Consider the following 20,372-nt stretch of genomic DNA (forward strand, 5'->3'; position numbering starts at 1 on the left):
CTGCTTAATGACAAGATTTTTTATCCATCCAATTATATTTTCAAAAATAGATTATTTTCATTGCTATATTAGCTCCTGTGGGCACCATTCCTTCTTATGTAACCCCCTTGTCAGTCTTTTCTGTTCTTTACCTTGTTAAGACTGTTGTTGGTTTTCAATCTTATGTGCTAGGTAGCTCATTTGTTTATGGGTACCACCTTTATTAACCAACATCTCTTCTACTACTGATTTCTACACTCCTAGACAGATCCACTGTTATTTATTAATTTGCATATCACTCTTTGTGTATGGTTCACTATACAATACAAGGCCTTCTCCTGATCGTCTTTCACTGATTTATTTGCAAATTTGACAGCACTGTTCTTTTCTTTCCCACTCACCACTTGCCTTGCTTCTACACAATTCTTTCAGGTTTTTGTGCAATTGTTGTTTGCCTAACTGCAGTGATTGACTGTTCCTGCCGTCTCCTACATTATTTTATTTCCCAAACATAGCAGATTCCGTTTTCTCCAATGATTTCCTCTGCTTTCCTTCCCATTCTATCCAGTAAGTCTTCCATGACCCAGGGTTCTTTGTGACATTTCTGTAACCCTCCCCATTTCTTAAATCTCACCAGTTCTTTTACTTTTCCTTCAGCCCTTCTGCCTGAATAGGAGCCACTGGCTCTGAAAGCTTGCACATTTCCTTAACTTTTATGAGTGTTTTCTTCTACTGCCACTTGGTGAGTAGATGTTTTTAATCTGTGTTCTTTTATTAAGATGGAACAGAAATCAGTTACTAGGAAAATCTCTGCTATAATAGCTGAGAATACAGTAAACAGCACCATCAAATGTTTTGAAAATCCACAAAAAATACCAGTTAACAAATTTTATAATTTAAATTTTGTGTAATCTGTTGCACAAATTGAAAAGTGGCATGTTGTGTGGCACGATCCTTTTGAAATTCAAACTGAAACTCAGTATCTTTATTGAAATAGGTGTGCTGTTCTTATGTAGATAAACTTTCCCAGTACTTTTTAGATGCAAGTAAGCATTGATATTCATTGGTAATTATTAATATCTGCTGTATAGACTTTCTTGTAAATGGGTGTGACAGTAACATATTTCAACCTGGAAAAATACCCAGTGATAATGATGTATCTTGTATGTGTCAAAACACATAGCACATATGTGAAGAACAGAATTTTAGTAATTTTCTCAAGATATCTTTAACTCTGTGGTAGGTTTTGACTTTGAGAGAGTTGTTATATTTTTGACTGCTTGAAAATGTGGTTCACGGTGTGGGTTCCTGTTATCATCTCCTAGTTCATGAACCACGGGCAATGTATGAGTGGCCAAGTAAGTGGTCCTGACAGTCGGGATACCATTTACTTTGGAATAAGGCTGGACATCTTGGACATATTCTGAGTCATGGTCACCTTTGTGCTCAGACGGCAAAGACTACCAAATCCAACGGTTAGTCCCTCACCCATTAGGGGTAAAGCTCAATGGGACCTGGGGCAAGTAAGGCTAGCAACCTACTTCCCTGGTACTTTAAGTTTAATGCTGGCAACGATCAGAGCAAAATGCTACGGACCTTTGGAGGTGACGGAGTCCTACCTCTAATTGACAAACCAGGGACTCCTAAGATACGACTCGGCAAACGAATGGTAACGAGATGGGGAGCTATTAATATCAATGGGGGCAACTCTGGGAAGAAGGTAGAGCTGGCAGAGGATGCAAGTAAGATATTCGGGTAAGGGGTGAGAAAGAAGAGAAAGTGGGAGAATACAAGGTCTACCTGTCAAGAGTCAAAGCAGGAATAGCACAATGGAGTGTAGGGCTTTACATCAGGAAAGAAATGGAACCCAGCATAGTTGCAATAAGGTATGTAAACGAACGACTGATGTGGATAGATTTGACAGTGTCTAGCAAGAAGATTAGGATTGTTTCAGTATATTCGCATTGTGAAGGGACAGATCGAGATAAGATGGATAGTTTTTATGATGCACTCGGTGATGTAGTTGTTAGAATAAAGGACAAGGACAGTGTTTTGTTCATGGGTGATTTTAATGCCAGGATTGGAAATCGAACAGAAGGGTATGACAAGGTTATGGGTAAATTTGAAGAGGATATGGAGGCCAACAGGAACGGGAAACAACTCTTGGATTTCTGTGCCAGTATGGGCTTAGTAATCCCAAACTCCTTTTTTTAAACATAAGAACATTCACCGGTATACTTGGGAAGGCAGGGGAACCAGATCTGTCATTGATTATATAATAACAGATCAGGAATTCAGGAAGGCTGTGAGGGACACATGTGTATTCAGGGGATTCTTTGATGACACTGATCACTATTTAATCTGCAGTGAAATTGGTATTGTGAGGCCGAAAGTGCATGAGGTCTGGTCCATATGTAGGAGGATAAGAGTGGAGAAACTTCAGGATAAGGAAACCAGGCACAAGTACATAACAGTGATCTCAGAAAGGTACCAGTTAGTTGAATGTAGTCAATTACAATCATTGGAAAAGGAATGGACAAGGTACAGGGACACAGTACTAGAAGTAGCTAAAGAATGTCTTGGTACAGTAGTGTGTAAAGGAAGAATGAAGCAAACAGCTTGGTGGAATGACACAGTCAAAGCAGCCTGTAAAAGGAAAAAGAAGGCGTATCAAAAATGGCTACATACTAGAACTCAGGTAGACAGAGAAAGTTATGTTTAAGAAAGAAACAAAGCCAAACAGATAATTGCAGCATCCAAGAAGAAATCTTGGGAAGACTTTGAAACAGGTTGGAGACTTTGGGTCAAGCTGCTGGAAAACTATTCTGGAGTGTAATTAGCAGTCTTCGAAAGGAAGGTAAGAAGGAAATGACAAGTATTTTGGACAGGTCAGGAAAACTGCTGGTGAATCCTGTTGATGCCTTTGGCAGATGGAGGGAATATTTTGAAGATTTGCTCAATGGAGGTGAAATTACGATCAGTAAATTTTTCAGATTTTGATGTACAATGGGATAGGAATGATGATGGAAATAGGATCACATTTGAGAAAGTGGAGAAAATGGTCAATAGATTGCAGTGCAATAAAGCGGTTGGGGTGGATGAAATTAAGTCGGAACTCATCAAATACAGTGGAATGTCAGGTCTTAAATGGCTACACAGGATAACTGAAGTGGCTTGGGAGTCGAGACAGGTTCCATCAGACTGGACAAAAGCAGTAATCACACCAATCTTTAAACATGGGAACAGAGAAGGTTGTAACAACTACAAAGGTATCTCTTTAATCAGTGTTGTGGGTAAAATCTTCTCAGGTATTGTTGAAAGGCAAGTGCGGGTATTAGTTGAGGACAAATTGGATGAAAATCAGTGTGGGTTTAGGCCTCTTAGAGGTTGTCAGGACCAGATCTTTAGCTTATGGCAAATAATGGAGAAGTGTTACGAGTGGAACAGGGAATTGTATCTATGCTTTATAGATCTAGAAAAGGCATATGACCAGGTTCCTAGGAGGAAGTTATTGTCTGTTCTATGAGATTATGGAATAGGAGGCAAACTTTTGCAAGCAGTTAAAGGTCTTTACATAGATAGTCAGGCAGCAGTTAGAGTTGACGATAAATTGATTTCATGGTTCAGAGTAGTTTCAGGGGTAAGACAAGGCTGCAACCTGTCTCCACTGTTGTTCGTATAATTTATGGATCATATGTTGAAAACAATAGACTGGCTGGGTGAGATTAAGATGTGTGAACACAAAATAAGCACGGGACCTTTGCCTTTCGCGGGCAAGTGCTCTACCAACTGAGCTACCCAAGCATGACTCATGCCCTGTCCTCACAGCTTTACTTCTGCCAGTACCTCGTCTCCGAGTTCGAGTCTCAGTCCGGCACACAGTTTTAATCTGCCAGGAAGTTTCACTGCAGAGTGAAAATCTCATTCTGACAAAATAAGCAGTCTCGCATATGTGGATGACTTAGTTGTGATGGCAGACTCCATTGAAAGTTTGCAAAGTAATATTTCAGAGCTAGGTCAGAAAAGTAAGGAGTATGGTATGAAGATTAGCACCTCCAAAACAAAAGTAATGTCAGTGGGAAAGAGATGTAAATGGATTGAGTGCCAAATAGGACGAACAAAGTTAGAACAGGTGGACGGTTTCAAGTACTTAGGATGCATATTCTCACAGGATGGCAACATAGTGAATGAACTGGAAGCAAGGTGTAGCAAAGCTAATGCAGTGAGTGCTCAGCTATGATCTACTCTCTTCTGTAAGAAGGAAGTAGTACCAAGACTAAGTCATCTGTGCACCGTTCAATCTATCGACCAACTTTGTTGTATGTGAGCGAAAGCTGGGTGGATTCAGGTTACCTTATCGATAAGGTTGAGGTTCTGGATATGAAAGTAGCTAGTATGATTGCAGGTACTAGTAGATGGGAACAATGGCAGGAGGGTGTCCACAATGAGGAAATCAAAGAAAAACTGGGAATGACCTCTATAGATGTAGCAGTCAGGGTGAACAGGCTCAGATGGTGGGGTCATGTTACACGCATGGGAGAAACAAGGTTACCCAAGAGACTCATGGGTTCAGCAGTAGAGGGTAGGAGGAGTTGGGGTAGACCATGGAGAAGGTACCTGGATTTGGTTAATAATGATTTTGAAGTAATAGGCGTAACATCAGAAGAGGCACCAATGTTAGCACTGAATAGGGGATCACAGAGGAATTTTATAAGGGGGACTATGCTCCAGACTGATCGCTGAAAGGCATAATCAGTCTTAAATGATGATGATGATGAAAATGACCAAGGATCATGCAGCCAGTAGTTTGTGGGTTTTATACCAATTGATTCCACTGGAAGCATGAAACAATTTTATCAATTCCATTTTCAGTTTCCTTGTCAGTGTATGGAAAATTCAGATTTGGCTGCATGTGGAAATAGCATTGTTTCTTGCTGGTATCCTTTTGCTTTAATTCTTGAATTGTCCATGCTAATGTTCTGAACTATTTCCAGGAAGTTATTAGTAAATATTTTGACTACCTGTCTTATGACTCTTACTATTTGGCTGTTTGCTTCATAATTAATCCTCACATTCCTTAAATAATTTCACAGTTTCTCTTACAGATTTTATTGCATAATTTGAATTGTTTATTTCAAGCATTATACAGAGGTTTACTTTAATTTTGTATCGCTTTCCGTAAGACAGCACAGGATTTCTTGTAATATGAAATCAGTCCTAACTCTATGCTTGTCCTAATAATTTAGTATAATTTCCTTTCCTGTCTACATGATATTTTGATTCATTTTGTAATCCTTGGTGTTTAGGAGTCTTATTACTGCTGGACTTTATTGTGTTGATGAGAAAGCAGCTATTTTTATTCATAGAAATACAGCTAGAAATACATTAAATTTACAATTGACATCTATTACGCGTATATATCACTCCAGTCAACATTTCTCAGACTGCCTTGAAATTTTCTGCATTCTGTTTGGTAATAACTTTTTTTGCTGTGATGTCACCTCATTTTGATCAGGAAACTATTATGTACAGCTACATGTGCAGGGAGTCACCACTGGCCTACAAGTATTGCATTTTAGCTAGGGAACATTCTATGTAATTTCCTTTTGTGTGACCATAAAACACCATTACAGAAACATAAGTATGTGCATAAGAATTTTAAATTATTCTGTGTCCTTTTCAATTTAAGTTTGTCTTCAACAGTTAGCATATTGTTGGTTTTCTCATAAAGAATGATATTGTGGCTATTGGTATCAGGATTGCATTTCATTTTTGTAGTAATATACACTATGGGATCAAAAGTATCCGGACACCTTGCTGGAACTGACTTACAAGATCGCGGTGCCCTCCATTGGTAATGCTGGAATTCAATGGTGTTGGCCCACCTTTACCCTTGATGACAGCTTCCACTATCAAAGGCATATGTTCAATCAGATGCTGGAAGGTTTCTTGGGGAATGGCGGCCACTTCTTCACAGAGTGCTGCACTAAGGAGAGGTGTTGATGTTGGCCAATGAGGCCTGGCACGAAGTCAGCATTCCAAAACATACCAAAGGTGTTTTATAGGATTCAGGTCAGGACTCTGTGCAGGCCAATCCATTACAGGAATGTTGTTGTTGTGTAACCACTCTGCCATAGGCCATGCATTATGAGCACATGCTCAATCGTGTTGAAAGGTGCAATCCCCATACCCAAATTGCTCTTCAACAGTGGGAAGCAAGAAGGTGCTTGAAACATCAATGTAGGCCTGTGCTGTAATAGTGCCATGGAAAACAACAAAGCATGCAAGGCCCTCAACAAAAAACACGACCATACCATAACACCACCACCTCCGAATTTTACTGTTGGCACTACACACGCTGGCAGATAACGTTCACCGGGCATTTGCCATACCCACACCCTGCCATCAGATCTCCACATTGTGTAGCGTGATTCATCACTCCAGACAACATTTTTCCACTGTTCAACCATCCAATGTTTATGCTCCTCACACCAAGTGAGGCATTGTTTGGCATTTATCGGCATGATGTGTGGCTTATGAGCAGCTGCTCGACCATGAAATCAAAGTTTTCTCACCTCCTGCCTAACTGTCATAGTACTTGCAGTGGATCCTGATGCAGTTTGGAATTCCTGTGTGATGGTCTGGGTACGTCTTCCTATTACGCATTACAATCTTCTTCAACTGTCAGCAGTCTTTGTCAGGCAACAGATGAGGTTGGCGTGTACACTTTTGTGCTGTACATGTACCTTCACATTTCCACTTCACTATCACATCAGCAACAGTGGACCTAGGGATGTTTAGGAATGTGGAAATCTTGTGTACAGACGTATGGCACAAGTGATACCCAATCACCTGACCATGTTCCAAGTCCATGAGTTCTGCAGAGTGCCCCATTCTGCTCTCTCATTATATCTGATGACTACTGAGGTTGCTGATATGGAGTACCTGGCAGTAGGTGGCAGCACAATGCACCTAATATTAAAAACCTATGTTTTTGGTGGTGCCTGAATACCTTTGATCACATTGTGTACATGTTCCAAGTACATAAAAACAAACACCCAATGGACAACAGCTCATTTTCATATTTTTGTACAGTCTATAAGCTAAATACAAGATATATAATGTGTCATGTCACTCTGGTAGTTGCCCTGCCTTAAAGATCAATTGTATTGTGAAATTGAGCACTTAACTGAAAAATAATGTGCTTGCAATGGGCACTGGACAAAAAATGACTCTGATTGTAAATGAATAATGTTTCTCTCAGTGTGCTAGAATTTTGAAGAGAAAAATGTGTTTGAAACAGTAGCCCATACTTGTCAATATGCACTGGAGACAATGGAATAATTCTGTAACGTTATTCAACAGGGATAGAATGTTACTGTCTTGTTAGGTATGATGTGACAAATGTGTAACTGCAGAGCATAGATGGGTGTGATGAAAATATTGTAGATATGTTGCTATAAATGAATTTGCAAGTAGAGAAATGGAGAAGGAAGAAACTGTCAGCTTACTTCTCTCAAAACAGTGACAAGGATCAGCTGAGTGCAAGGGCTCCATCCAGTGGCTGGTTCACCAGTAACAAACACTCCACTCCATAGTACATGGCGTATTGTCAAATCAGTTAACTGTACATGATACCTCTACTTGCCAATTAAATTTCAGTGTGGAAAATTCATTCTGCCAACAAGATTAACACCAGATATCTGTGGGTCAAACATGTCATGCTACATGATTAGCAGCCACAACCAATGAGACAAAGATCAGAGAAAATTTTTATGAAATTCTAAATCTACCAGTCGTAACATGCTTTTTTTAAAATTTTATTTTATTTTTTTGTACTTGAAGGGCACTATTTGTATTTCCCTCTAAATGTAATAAAGAGAAGAGAAAGATGCACAATGCCAAGAAATGAACACAAAACAACATAATAGCACAGGTAAGTCATTTGTGTATTTCATTACTACGAAAATATATCTTACTTTGTAGGAGACTCAGAACAACACACTACAACAGAATTATCTAGAATCAAATCACATTCATTTAACAGAATTAACAGCTGAGCTATAGCAACACAATTTCAAACAACAAGCTACAGCAAGTAAAATACGTACTGTGCTAACACATGACAAAGATCGTAAGTAACAAAACATTTAGCCTGTTTATAGAGTGTCAATTAAATGGCACCTTTGGGCAGAGAACTTAAAAGGAAAGTAGCCAACAGGTTTTCACATACAGCTTCCAACTTGTGTTTTCATTATGTAACATTATTACCTCCCCCCCCCCCCACCCCCCACCCCACCCCCACCCCCCAAATTGCAGTTTTCTTGCCATTTTCTATGATGTGCCTGCAGTTGTTCCACATATTTTGCAAATCGAGATTAAAATACCACATTCAAAAATACTCTTTTAAAGCTCAGTATGAAAGAATATACACAAATTCCTCTTGTCCTATCACTTCCACACAGTTTTCCAATGTAAGTGAGGTCATAAGTTCATATATACAAATCACTTCCATTGGCCACTCACTAGAACTTCTTTTAATAAATATATCCTGTCAAAGCAGTACTTAACAGAGGCAACAAAAAATAATACACTGTTTCTTGTTTGTTTTGCCTTTCTCATAATTTTAACACACATCTATGAAACACTCAGTCGAGTGAGAGCACTGACTCCTTGCTGTCTCTTGATGCAACAGAAGACTGAAGACGTGGGCCTCCAAGGTAACTGATTGGATTCTCAAATGTGCGTCGCTCTTCATTCAAAAATATGGGTGATAGTTTTGCACCAGGTGTGAGTCGTGGTTTTAGAGCCTCAGATGTACTACCTGGTGCTATCATATCTGAAATTCATTTTTTTATAGTTTTAGTTTCCCTAACATTAAAAATTGAATAAGAGTTGACTATGTTCTCTAACTTTCAAAAAGCATTATGGAAGTACAGCAAACATCACAGTTTTAATTCTATCAATATACTTTGTTGTTTACTCTTTTGACTTAAATATTTGACTGTTTTGGTATATATATAAAACAACAGCCGAAAGGCCACTACAAAAATTAATTGCTTTTGAATGACAGAAATGAAATAGGAAGATACTGTAACAAATTACATGTTATTTTTTCACTATCAAAAGTTTATTACATTTAAAGAACAACAGATTATGTGTTTCTTAACAGAATATTAAAGTTTTTGAAGATTAAAGTCAAAATATTATTTATAAAAAGTATCAGAGTCAACAGATTCTGTTATCAGATCTGAAATTCAGAAGTTAATGAAAGCAAAGATTGTGGCAATGGTAACACCAACACAAAATTGGGATAATGAATTGAATCAAACAGGCTGTTACATTACTGTCATTATTCTGTTGTGGAGCAGTATATACAACATTTTGGGTAAAATTTTGTTCTAATCCAAAATTCTTTGTAAATCTATAAATGGTAACATTTAATTGCACAATTGGGCTCACCTAAAGACAGATTTCTACTATTTCTACTTCAGTCTTGATAATTCAGCTATGCTTTTACTTTGAAAAAATTGTTTTTGCTCAGTTCCACTCATTTCTTTCTTCTTTTTGATAACTTATTCCCTTTGTTCCATGCCTTGGTTTTACTAGTCCAACCTTCAATTGTTTGTTTCCTCGTCTTAACCTTCACATTTTCTGCCACTTTCATTCTTATCAATTCTGGTTCCATCTTGTAACTGATTCTGTTGGCATAGAACCTCATCTGTACCAGTATGACAGCCACTTTGGTTTGTGCTCAATCTCATCTATGCAACACAGAGTTCACTTTTGTTTGTGCCCAACTGCCCAATCACTTCCCATTTCTGTTATCTTTCTATACCATTTCTCATCTGGTTTCTTTTAATTTTCTTCTTTTTTTTCTAAATGGATAGTAAACAAAGCTTTGCTTTCAAAAGTTTGAGGTTCATTATCCCCTATTTTATGTTGATGGGTCAGTTTTGACACAATGTCTGCTTTTGAAGAGTTTTACATGTCTGTTTTACCACAGCCTCTTATTTATGCCCTTAGTTCTTAACTTAAATTTTTTAAATAGATATATAAATTGCATAACAGTGTTACCTAACAGTGCTAACCTCTGTTTTCCACTCTCTCTTCAGGAATTGGTGGAAAAGGTGGTGGAGAGCTCACTTGAGACACACTACTGACCCCATTTGTGTTCCCGTCTGCTCTTTGACCCTGCCCCTGATAACACACAACATATTAAAACATAGATACAACACACAATTATGAACATTATAAAAGAAATGAGACATGTAACTGTACAAGGAAAGATCCATGCTCAAATGTGAGAAGAACCCAGAAGTGAGGAGGTTTATCCCAACATGCAAAGAGACACTTCAACATACAAAATAATACCGATAAATTATATAAGTTGGATTATCTCTGATAGTCAATGCATCTAACCTGTCTAAACGTAAAAATGAAATACATAGTTTTCTTGCCAACAGGCAACCCATTTTTTACATATCTTAATTTAGTAGGCTCTGTTAAATGAATGACGTATTTGGATTACAGCAAAACATACTGTTTACAATAAATTACAAGGAAACAAAGTTTGGTTTTTGGTATCCTAAGAACTATGTTGAAGTTTCTCAGAAGAGTTTAACATACAGTTTCACATGCAGTTAGAGAAGGATAGAAAATTTAAGATGCACAGGGAAGCTTCAGATAGTGTTACAAGTTTACTTCTGTGATTCTTCTTTCATCTTACAACTGAAAATATACTTGAATTAATTATGAATCAAATCTCTGCTTGTATCTCAATAGCTGTGGTAAGGTGACATGCAAGATGCTCTTAGAAGATTGTGCATCTCTTTAGAAGATGAACTGTAAGCAAGATTTTCCGAATCTCTGATTTGACTGTGAAAATATATACTTTGTACATCTGCACCCAAAGTACACTTCATACTCTGTGCAGTTTTGTGACATAAGGAAATAACATGCAGCATTATCCCAGTAGTTCATGCTACACTGTCCCTTATAAATTTATCATTTTTGTCTGCTAATTTGCCGGTTCACCTTTAATATAAGCAGTACTCGTTTTTTTCTGTCTGAACATCCGTATCACTTCAGGCATATGGAGTCGTAGTGAATTCAATGCTTCCTAGCTCATCAATACTATATGGTAGAGTATGATTGTGGTTTTGTTTATACACCTGAAAATATTGGAATGTGATGTAAATCTGATTATGCTAGAGCCACAGATTTATCCTGCAACATTATAAGGAGTTACTACGTGAATGTAAATAGTTTGCATAACTTTAAAAATATTATGCTGTACTTCTCGATTACTGTTAGTTTATAAACTGAACCCTTTATTAGTAATATTTTATGGGTCATGGTTAGAAAATACAAACTGTCTTGCAATCATTCTTTGGTGTTCATTACTTAGTTCCATATAAGCAGAACAATATGTCTCCAGAATGAATAATTCACCCTTGAGCAGAGAGTGCACTGTTTCAAAACTTCCTGGGAGATGAAGACTATATTCCAGACCATGTACATGTCCTGATCTGGCCCACAGTTTTAATCTACTATGATGTTCCAGGACAACATGTATTTCAAATCATATTGTGATGTATAATGATCTTCAGCTGTGGAAAGAATGACACCCTTTCATAAAATAAGTAATTATTGGAGTCAAATGGTACAGAGTCTGAAGATAAAAACTGCTATGGTACTTAAAAATATGAAACATAACCACTGATACTGAGAATGAGAAAAGCAAATATGAATGATCTAATTTTAAATGTGTAATTTAACTAGATAGATAAACATGTGAATAAATGTGTGAAAGACTGACACAACTTATTGGGATATCAGGAAAAGTGACTCAAACTCTTCAGACCTGGAGAAGAATAAAAACTTCTGCACAAGAGAAACAGTAAAGAAAACTATGACGTCTTAAAGTACAACATATTAGGAGTATGATTACAGGATGACCAGATGAAGGAAGTATATATTTGAGACAGAAATGATGGAAAAGAACACACAAAGATGATAACACAAAATAAGAAAACAGATATAAAGGAAAAAAAAGGAAGTGTCCTTTGTACAGTTATATGGTTAAAAGAATGTACAACCAAAACAGCTGATAGAGAAATCATTAGAAAGAACAGACAAAACAGAAAGAGAAAGTGTGGATGATGAGATGAAATGATGCTGTGACCCTCTGGAAGAATGGATAGAGTGAGGAATATGGGTCATCAATAGCCTCAGGGTGTTTGTTGAATGTGTCAAATAAATACCACACTAATTACAGACCATTAGCATTAGCTTCCTCTTTACCAGAACCATTCTGTAATTCTGGAATGCCAATGAGCTGTTCACTGTCCCCAAATGTAACAATGAAGTCTTTCTTGTTTTGGGTCCCTCACATTTAAAGCTGGCAACAGTTTACAAACCCAATGGACGTTAAGAACTGCAGGGATATCTTTCTTGAAAACTGGTTTTACTGTTTCAGGCTGTTCTGTTCTGTTCTCTTCTCCTGTCTGATTCTATGAAGAGAAAATTTATTACTACAGACCTTTCCAGTATTTTGACTAAGTGCCTCTGCTGTGACCTGAAGAATGTATACAGTAAAATGTACAGGAGCTCTTACACTCAGCTGGCATGTATCCAAGGTAGCCATTAATTATTGAGTAATAAAATCTTTGGTACCTCACCTTGCAGCATTCTTCAGTGTAACTGCTCTTGGAAATGCTTTCTAAAACCTCATCATGTCAGTTTCATCTGCACTTGAAAATGTCTTATCTGATTCTTAAAATGGTGGAAAGTTACAATTTGTTTGTTGAGTCTCAGTATCTACCTTTCATGGGTGAAGCACTATCAACTGTGATGCCTGAGCATACATCATGGACCATCTCAATGACCTGACCTGTCACAGGCTTCTTCCTATTACTTCCAAATAGGTAGCAGGTGGAAGCTTTGATAACCTGGTTGATGAGGTATGCTCAGACAGCACAACTGATAGTGCATTATGCATTAGCATGTTCCTTAATATTTTTGAGCAGTCACACACCAATATTCTTTGAATGAGTCTAAAACATGTCTGTACAAAATTTTGTAATGACTGAAGCACTGTAAATCGTGCTGACTTTAGCAAGAACTTGCATGAGGAACATGATCTTTCACATTGGTCACAGCTATTGTGCTGATGTCCCCTCAGCTTATCAGTACATGCATGAACACTGCAATTAGTTGGTTGCTACTGATTGTGTTACATGTATATTCCCATCACTGTTTAAGATGTCATGTCAATTATGCAGTGAAAAGGAAGGTGAGTTTTTAATAGGAGATATAATACACTAAATAACTGGACACAAATTACAATAAAATAGTCAGGTGCTGGAAGTATTATTTTATAACATATGGGAAATAAAATTAACTATTAGTGAAAATCTGATCTTTTGGTTTGGGAGTGCATTATATTTTAGGAGAAAGCAAGAATTCTAACAAGACCTATTCAGCACTGTTCACAAAAACTTATTAATTTGCATTTGAATTGGAGAAAATTGCAAAAAATGAAAAAAGTGTCAAGATGTGTTTTAGTGCCATGAAGAGAAGTTCATAAATAATTTAGGCAGTTTACACTCCTGGAAATGGAAAAAAGAACACACTGACACCGGTGTGTCAGACCCACCATACTTGCTCCGGACACTGCGAGAGGCCTGTACAAGCAATGATCACACGCACGGCACAGTGGACACACCAGGAACCGCGGTGTTGGCCGTCGAATGGCGCTAGCTGCGCAGCATTTGTGCACCGCCGCCGTCAGTGTCAGCCAGTTTGCCGTGGCATACGGAGCTCCATCGCAGTCTTTAACACTGGTAGCATGCCGCGACAGCGTGGACGTGAACCGTATGTGCAGTTGACGGACTTTGAGCGAGGGCGTATAGTGGGCATGCGGGAGGCAGGGTGGACGTACCGCCGAATTGCTCAACACGTGGGACGTGAGGTCTCCACAGTACATCGATGTTGTCGCCAGTGGTCGGCGGAAGGTGCACGTGCCCGTCGACCTGGGACCGGACCGCAGCGACGCACGGATGCACGCCAAGACCGTAGGATCCTACGCAGTGCCGTAGGGGACCGCACCGCCACTTCCCAGCAAATTAGGGACACTGTTGCTCTTGGGGTATCGTCGAGGACCATTCGCAACCGTCTCCATGAAACTGGGCTATGGTCCCGCACACCGTTAGGCCGTCTTCCGCTCACGCCCCAACATCGTGCAGCCCGCCTCCAGTGGTGTCGCGACAGGCGTGAATGGAGGGACGAATGGAGACGTGTCGTCTTCAGCGATGAGAGTCGCTTCTGCCTTGGTGCCAATGATGGTCGTATGCGTGTTTGGCGACATGCAGGTGAGCGCCACAATCAGGACTGCATACGACCGAGGCACACAGGGCCAACACCCGGCATCATGGTGTGGGGAGCGATCTCCTACACTGGCCGTGCACCGCTGGTGATCGTCGAGGGGACACTGAATAGTGCACGGTACATCCAAACCGTCATCGAACCCATCGTTCTACCATTCCTAGACCGGCAAGGGAACTTGCTGTTCCAACAGGACAATGCACATCCGCATGTATCCCGTGCCACCCAACGTGCTCTAGAAGGTGTAAGTCAACTACCCTGGCCAGCAAGATCTCCGGATCTGTCCCACATTGAGCATGTTTGGGACTGGATGAAGCGTCGTCTCACGCGGTCTGCACGTCCAGCACGAACGCTGGTCCAACTGAGGCGCCAGGTGGAAATGGCATGGCAAGCCGTTCCACAGGACTACATCCAGCATCTCTACGATCGTCTCCATGGGAGAATAGCAGCCTGCATTGCTGCGAAAGGTGGATATACACTGTACTAGTGCCGACATTGTGCATGCTCTGTTGCCTGTGTCTATGTGCCTGTGGTTCTGTCAGTGTGATCATGTGATGTATCTGACCCCAGGAATGTGTCAATAAAGTTTCCCCTTCCTGGGACAATGAATTCACGGTGTTCTTATTTCAATTTCCAGGAGTGTATTTGATATCATATGTAGCAATGCTCTACAAAAATTCAAATTGGAAGAAGACAGGAGGCTTTTAATTGAACTGGGAGAGGCAGGGTTTAAAGGTTATCCTGCATGAGGAAACCGAATACTTGCACATTAAGAAGAAAGGGTGAGGCAGAGAAAACTGGAAGAAGAGAAAAGATGAGAGAAACAAAAGTGCACAGCATCTGCTTCTACATCTTCTGCTGTTCTTCTTTCTCCACCATTTGATGAATAAGATAAGACATTTTCAAGTTCAGATGAAACTGACATGATGAGGTTTTAGAAAGCATTTCCGAGAGCAGTTCACTGAAGAATGCTGCAAGGTGAGGTACCAAAGATTTTATTACTCAATAATTAATGGCTACCTTGGATACATGCCAGCTGAGTGTAAGAGCTCCTGTACATTTTACTGTATACATTCTTCAGGTCACAGCAGAGGCACTTAGTCAAAATACTGGAAAGGTCTGTAGTAATAAATTTTCTCTTCATAGAATCAGACAGGAGAAGAGAACAGAACAGAACAGCCTGAAACAGTAAAACCAGTTTTCAAGAAAGATATCCCTGCAGTTCTTAACGTCCATTGGGTTTGTAAACTGTTGCCAGCTTTAAATGTGAGGGACCCAAAACAAGAAAGACTTCATTGTTACATTTGGGGACAGTGAACAGCTCATTGGCATTCCAGAATTACAGAATGGTTCTGGTAAAGAGCAAGCTAATGCTGTTTGAATGCATTAACAAATTAGGGCGTCAAAGACAATGTACAAATTCTCTGGAGCGACACAATTTACTCAGTGTCTGTCTTAATGGGACATGCATCTTACTTGAACATAAATTGGACAAGGATTTAGTGTATTCTTCAAGCAGTCGTCACATACATGAACTTATTTTAAAGTGTACTTAAATGTAAAGTACATAGTGTAACAAACAGTCCTGAAATACCAGCTTTTTCAGTATTTGAGAGAAATCTGGAAAGTATCAGTGTCTGTAATTTTCATACTAGCAAAACATTGTAAACCTGTTTTTTAATGAGTCTGAAAATAAGGAGATGTTAAACTTTTATGAAAGTGAATTAGATAAACCAACAGTGAGAGGTCATTACTGTGAACTCGCAGAGCTCTGCACAGTGTGGATTACCTCGTACTCAAACTGATTTAATTTCAGAGCCCAACATATCAATCTACCCAACAGATCTTTCAATACCAGTAACCATTTCAATGTGGCAAGGTCTGTTACTACCTTAAAGTTTCTTCTATACAGGTAACAGTATGCATCAAGCAAGATGAATAGCAAAGCAATTTATTGCTTAAAATGTTTCTGTTAGACATAAATTGAACTATCTATTGAAAATAAAAATTCAGTGAGAGATGTCTCTCTTTTCATTGTAAGTTTCAGTGCAGTGAAGCTGTAGAACCCCCTCATCTGGATCTCTGCTTCTTAAAAGATCTGAAATCATATAAAAGGATAGATTCCATGTTTTCAAAAGTAGTTATAAGGAAACTTATTTATCAGAACAGTTGCCTCTGTTATTGCTGTTTCATGATGTAGTAGACATACAAACCAAAATCAAAATGGTAGCAAATTTGAACAGAGAGGACCTACAAGCAGAAAACTGATATATTCCTTTTTGTGAAGAATTTGCTGGACCATTATATGGTAAGTCTAATATTACTCTAATTACCATTTTTATTGTTTACAGTTCATTAATATATGTCTTATCTTCACTTAAGAGAAAACGTTAACTGACTTTGTGTCAAGTAAGAGCAGAAATCTGTTCTCTTGCCTGAAGTTTATGGACAGTAGTTTTATTCAAGAATGTCCTTCAACATGGACAAGCAGCACTTCATAATTAGACACTAAAGGCATGGTTAAGGAGTTAGAAGCTGTTAATGATTGTGCCGAAAGGTGTGTTGAATTAATGCAAGGACTATTGACCATAGATGAGGAGCAAGAGAAATATGTCTTGCACTGTGTCAAGAATACTATAGAAAGTACCCTGATTGCAAGACAGAACACTGAAAAGAAAATATTCTCAAGAATACGAAACACATCCTAAAAAACAGAAAGGTATTTAATTTTGATTTTGTGCAGTCATCAATAACTTTTACACTGACTAAAAACTACAAAACCTAAAATTTGCTCAGCATGGGTCAGTGTCATCCTATTGAGCTGAAATTTCTTTCCAGTGTAAATCTAACCAACAGAAAAGGGGTGAGATAAATTTTTTTGAAAAAAAAAAAAAATAAATAAATAAAATAAAAAATAAATTGGGTCAAAATAAGGGACACCCATGAAAGGAACACATTTAGGCTCAAGTTTCAAGTGGCACAAGGTTTTAACTTATCACAAATAATCAACACAGTGTACATTCACAGAGAGTTCAATATTTTTATATTAAGGGCACTTCAGGTAATGCATCTTACATACTTCAGTGTAGCGAGGGGGATAAGGGAAGCCCATTAACCATTAAACAGGAGCTGCATTTTGAAATCTGTCATCCCTTTCATTTAAAAAAAGTCACTCCCACATTGCATTGTCCCAGATTGGAACAATTGACCCAGATCCTTCATCAGGGTTTACTGTGCCCAGGAAAGAGGAACAGCCTATCAACAATCCTTCTCATACTTCCAAAATGATGTTCCACAGCCCAACCAATTAATGGAGTATCCTAGTCCATCCTTGAACTGCACCCACTGCCAACCCCATGTCAAATAGGTCATACCCCTGTGGAAGCCCAGGTGCAAGATCTGTATGATAACCCAAAAAGTACATCCTACTCAAGTCTTGTCACAGTCTCATCCTACCCTATCAGAGGCATGGCCACTTGTGAAAATGGTCATGTCATAACTAAAATTCTTACATTGTTGTCTGACTTATTTTACTTTATTACTTGATGATAAATATGAAATAAGTCAGACAACAATGTAAGATTTTTACTTATGTTCCATTTTATGTAATTAAATTTGAAGTAGTTTACTTCCCTTGAGGTTTATATGTAGTTCACATAGATGGCACCATGTAACCAACCTATGTGTTCTCCACAGAGCCTGACCTCCGCAAAAATTAGTATTCAATGAACTGTGGATGAAGCCCGACCAACAGACATTACATGCATTGATCAAAAATGATAGTGGTATGTAATATACAAACCATATGAGTTAAGCCATTAATTGCAACTTTTTTATGTCATCATCTAACTATGTACCTGTTGTATTTTTAGCATTGAGAATGGCTAGTTTCTAAATGAAATCTAAATTTGCCAATTAAAAAAAAAAAAAATCAAAAGAATGACTGATGGCTGAAATCTATTATTTACAAGTCAATATAACAGTCACTGCGTGCAACAGTCTTCTGAAAGGAAGGTAACCTGATGAGCATGTTATGTTCAACTGCATGTTTTGCCACAAGTCAGTCACCTTTGTTCATAGCCACAGTTTGGTGGTGGCCATTTGACCGAATGATTGTCATATCATAAAAAGCTGTGCAGTGATTGCAGCAGATTTCTCACGCCACATCCTCACATGTCCCTAATTCTCCCACCACCTCAAGAATCAGCTACAAAGGAGTGACACTCAGTATCACGTTGGACTGGAACTACTGACACACATCCTTCACCTTGGCTTTGATTATCTAGCATCATGCCCAGAAATGAGGATCATCATATCCAAGATCACTCCCAACCCTCCTAACGTCACATCCGATCACCCACCCAACCTACACAACATCTTGGTCCATCACTATGCCACTCCTATTACCAACCCCTTACTACAGGGATCATATCCCTGTTGAAGACCGAGGTGCAGCATCTGCGCAATTCACCCACCCAGCATTTCCTACTTCAGTCTTGTCCAGACTTATCCTACTCAATTAGAGGCAGGGCTAACTGTGAAAGCAACCATGTCATATACAAACTCTGCTGCATTCATTGCACAGATTCATACTGGTATGACAATCAACCAGCTGTCCACCAGAATGAATGGCCACCATAAAACTGTGGCCAAGAACAAAGTCAACCACCGACTGGCACAACAAGAAGCTGAGCACAGTATGTCCAATTTTAGTGGTTGCTTCACAACACGGGCAACTGGATCCTTCTCTCTACTACCAGCTTCTCTGCGTAAGCGGATAGGAGTTAGCCTTACAACAGGAAGTTATCCTTACAACACATCCTCTTCTGCTCCAATAATCATCCTGGCCACCATCTCAGGTAACCCACTTTCCCCACAGCCTTCACAAAAGTTTCCCCTTCCTGTGTCCTGTCACTCCATCCCAGTCTATGTCCCCATGACACATTTAGCATGTGCCACTCCCCCTGGCTCCAACAACTGTGTGTCACAAGCATATCCCTTGTACCTGTCACCCCTCCCTTCCACATTCATAGCCAGCAAACCAGTTGACTGTCTCTGAACCACTAGCTACCAATGCACAACCCCTCTTTCTGCCTCCTCCCTCTGTCTCCCTCTACCCATTCCTCCTGACATGACACCCCCCACCTCAGCCCACTTGCCAAAATGCAGTCCCAGCAATGTGTGTCTAGGCAGCACAATGTAGGAGCACGGGTGTGTGTATGTGTGTGTGTGTGTGTGTGTGTGTGTGTGTGTGTGTGTGTGTGTCTATTTGTACTTTTTTTGGATCAGTTTTATGCCCCACTCCAGAAAAAATGTATCTGAGCTGTCAGCTCTTAAATCCAAATCACAGTTTGTAAATTTCTTAAATCCAAAGCACAGTTTGTAAATTTTAAACTGGGTCTAACACACACACACACACACACACACACACACACACACACACACACAATATGTGCAACAGTTACATTTTCATAATAAATCAGAACAATATCAATGGTTCTAGGATTAAATTTTTATATCTTTATGATTAACCATAAAAATCTTGTATGACATTCATCATTCTCATTTACTTAATTCTTGGCTGTTTTCACATGATAGAAGATTGTGTGTGATCCTAATTTGGAATAGCAAGAGAAAGAACCATACTCCAGTAGTAACATTTCAGCTAGGGAGCACAAACGCAATTAAAATTAGATCTTAAACAACCCCACAAAATCATAAGAAACAACTAATGAGAGTCCCTATAAATTCCTTAACCTCTGAGTCCCATGGAAGTATTATAAAATGTATTGTTTCTCCTGACCAGTATTACTGTTTGAGAGATTGTATCTGACAATGACCAGTTACTACAGAGGTACAGTGCACCAGCAATACAAACACTTATTTTTACTACTTTGTTGCATTTTTATCTTTTTTTAAAAATCATCTGAAACATCCTCGTGTGGAGGAACTAGCAAACTCTTCATTTCACATTGGCTTAATTATACTGGAGCATTTGTAGCATG

At 39.0% G+C, this 20,372-nt stretch overlaps 1 protein-coding gene across 1 annotated transcript in view; it reads right to left on the reverse strand.

Annotated features, from left to right (window-relative positions):
- Positions 1–8,290: 8,290 nt before the first annotated feature.
- LOC124605736 (neurexin-4-like) overlaps positions 8,291–20,372 on the reverse strand; it is a 567,593-nt gene continuing 555,511 nt past the window's right edge. Inside the window, exons 35-36 of the mRNA XM_047137616.1 lie at positions 10,071–10,179; positions 8,291–8,818 (exon numbers count right to left, since the gene is read on the reverse strand). Of these exons, the coding sequence (XP_046993572.1) occupies positions 8,628–8,818; positions 10,071–10,179 (300 nt within the window). The 3' untranslated portion in view covers positions 8,291–8,627. The remainder of the gene's footprint in view (positions 8,819–10,070; positions 10,180–20,372) is intronic.

Source organism: Schistocerca americana, chromosome 3 (assembly GCF_021461395.2).
Source record: "Schistocerca americana isolate TAMUIC-IGC-003095 chromosome 3, iqSchAmer2.1, whole genome shotgun sequence".
Lineage (NCBI taxonomy): Eukaryota > Metazoa > Arthropoda > Insecta > Orthoptera > Acrididae > Schistocerca > Schistocerca americana.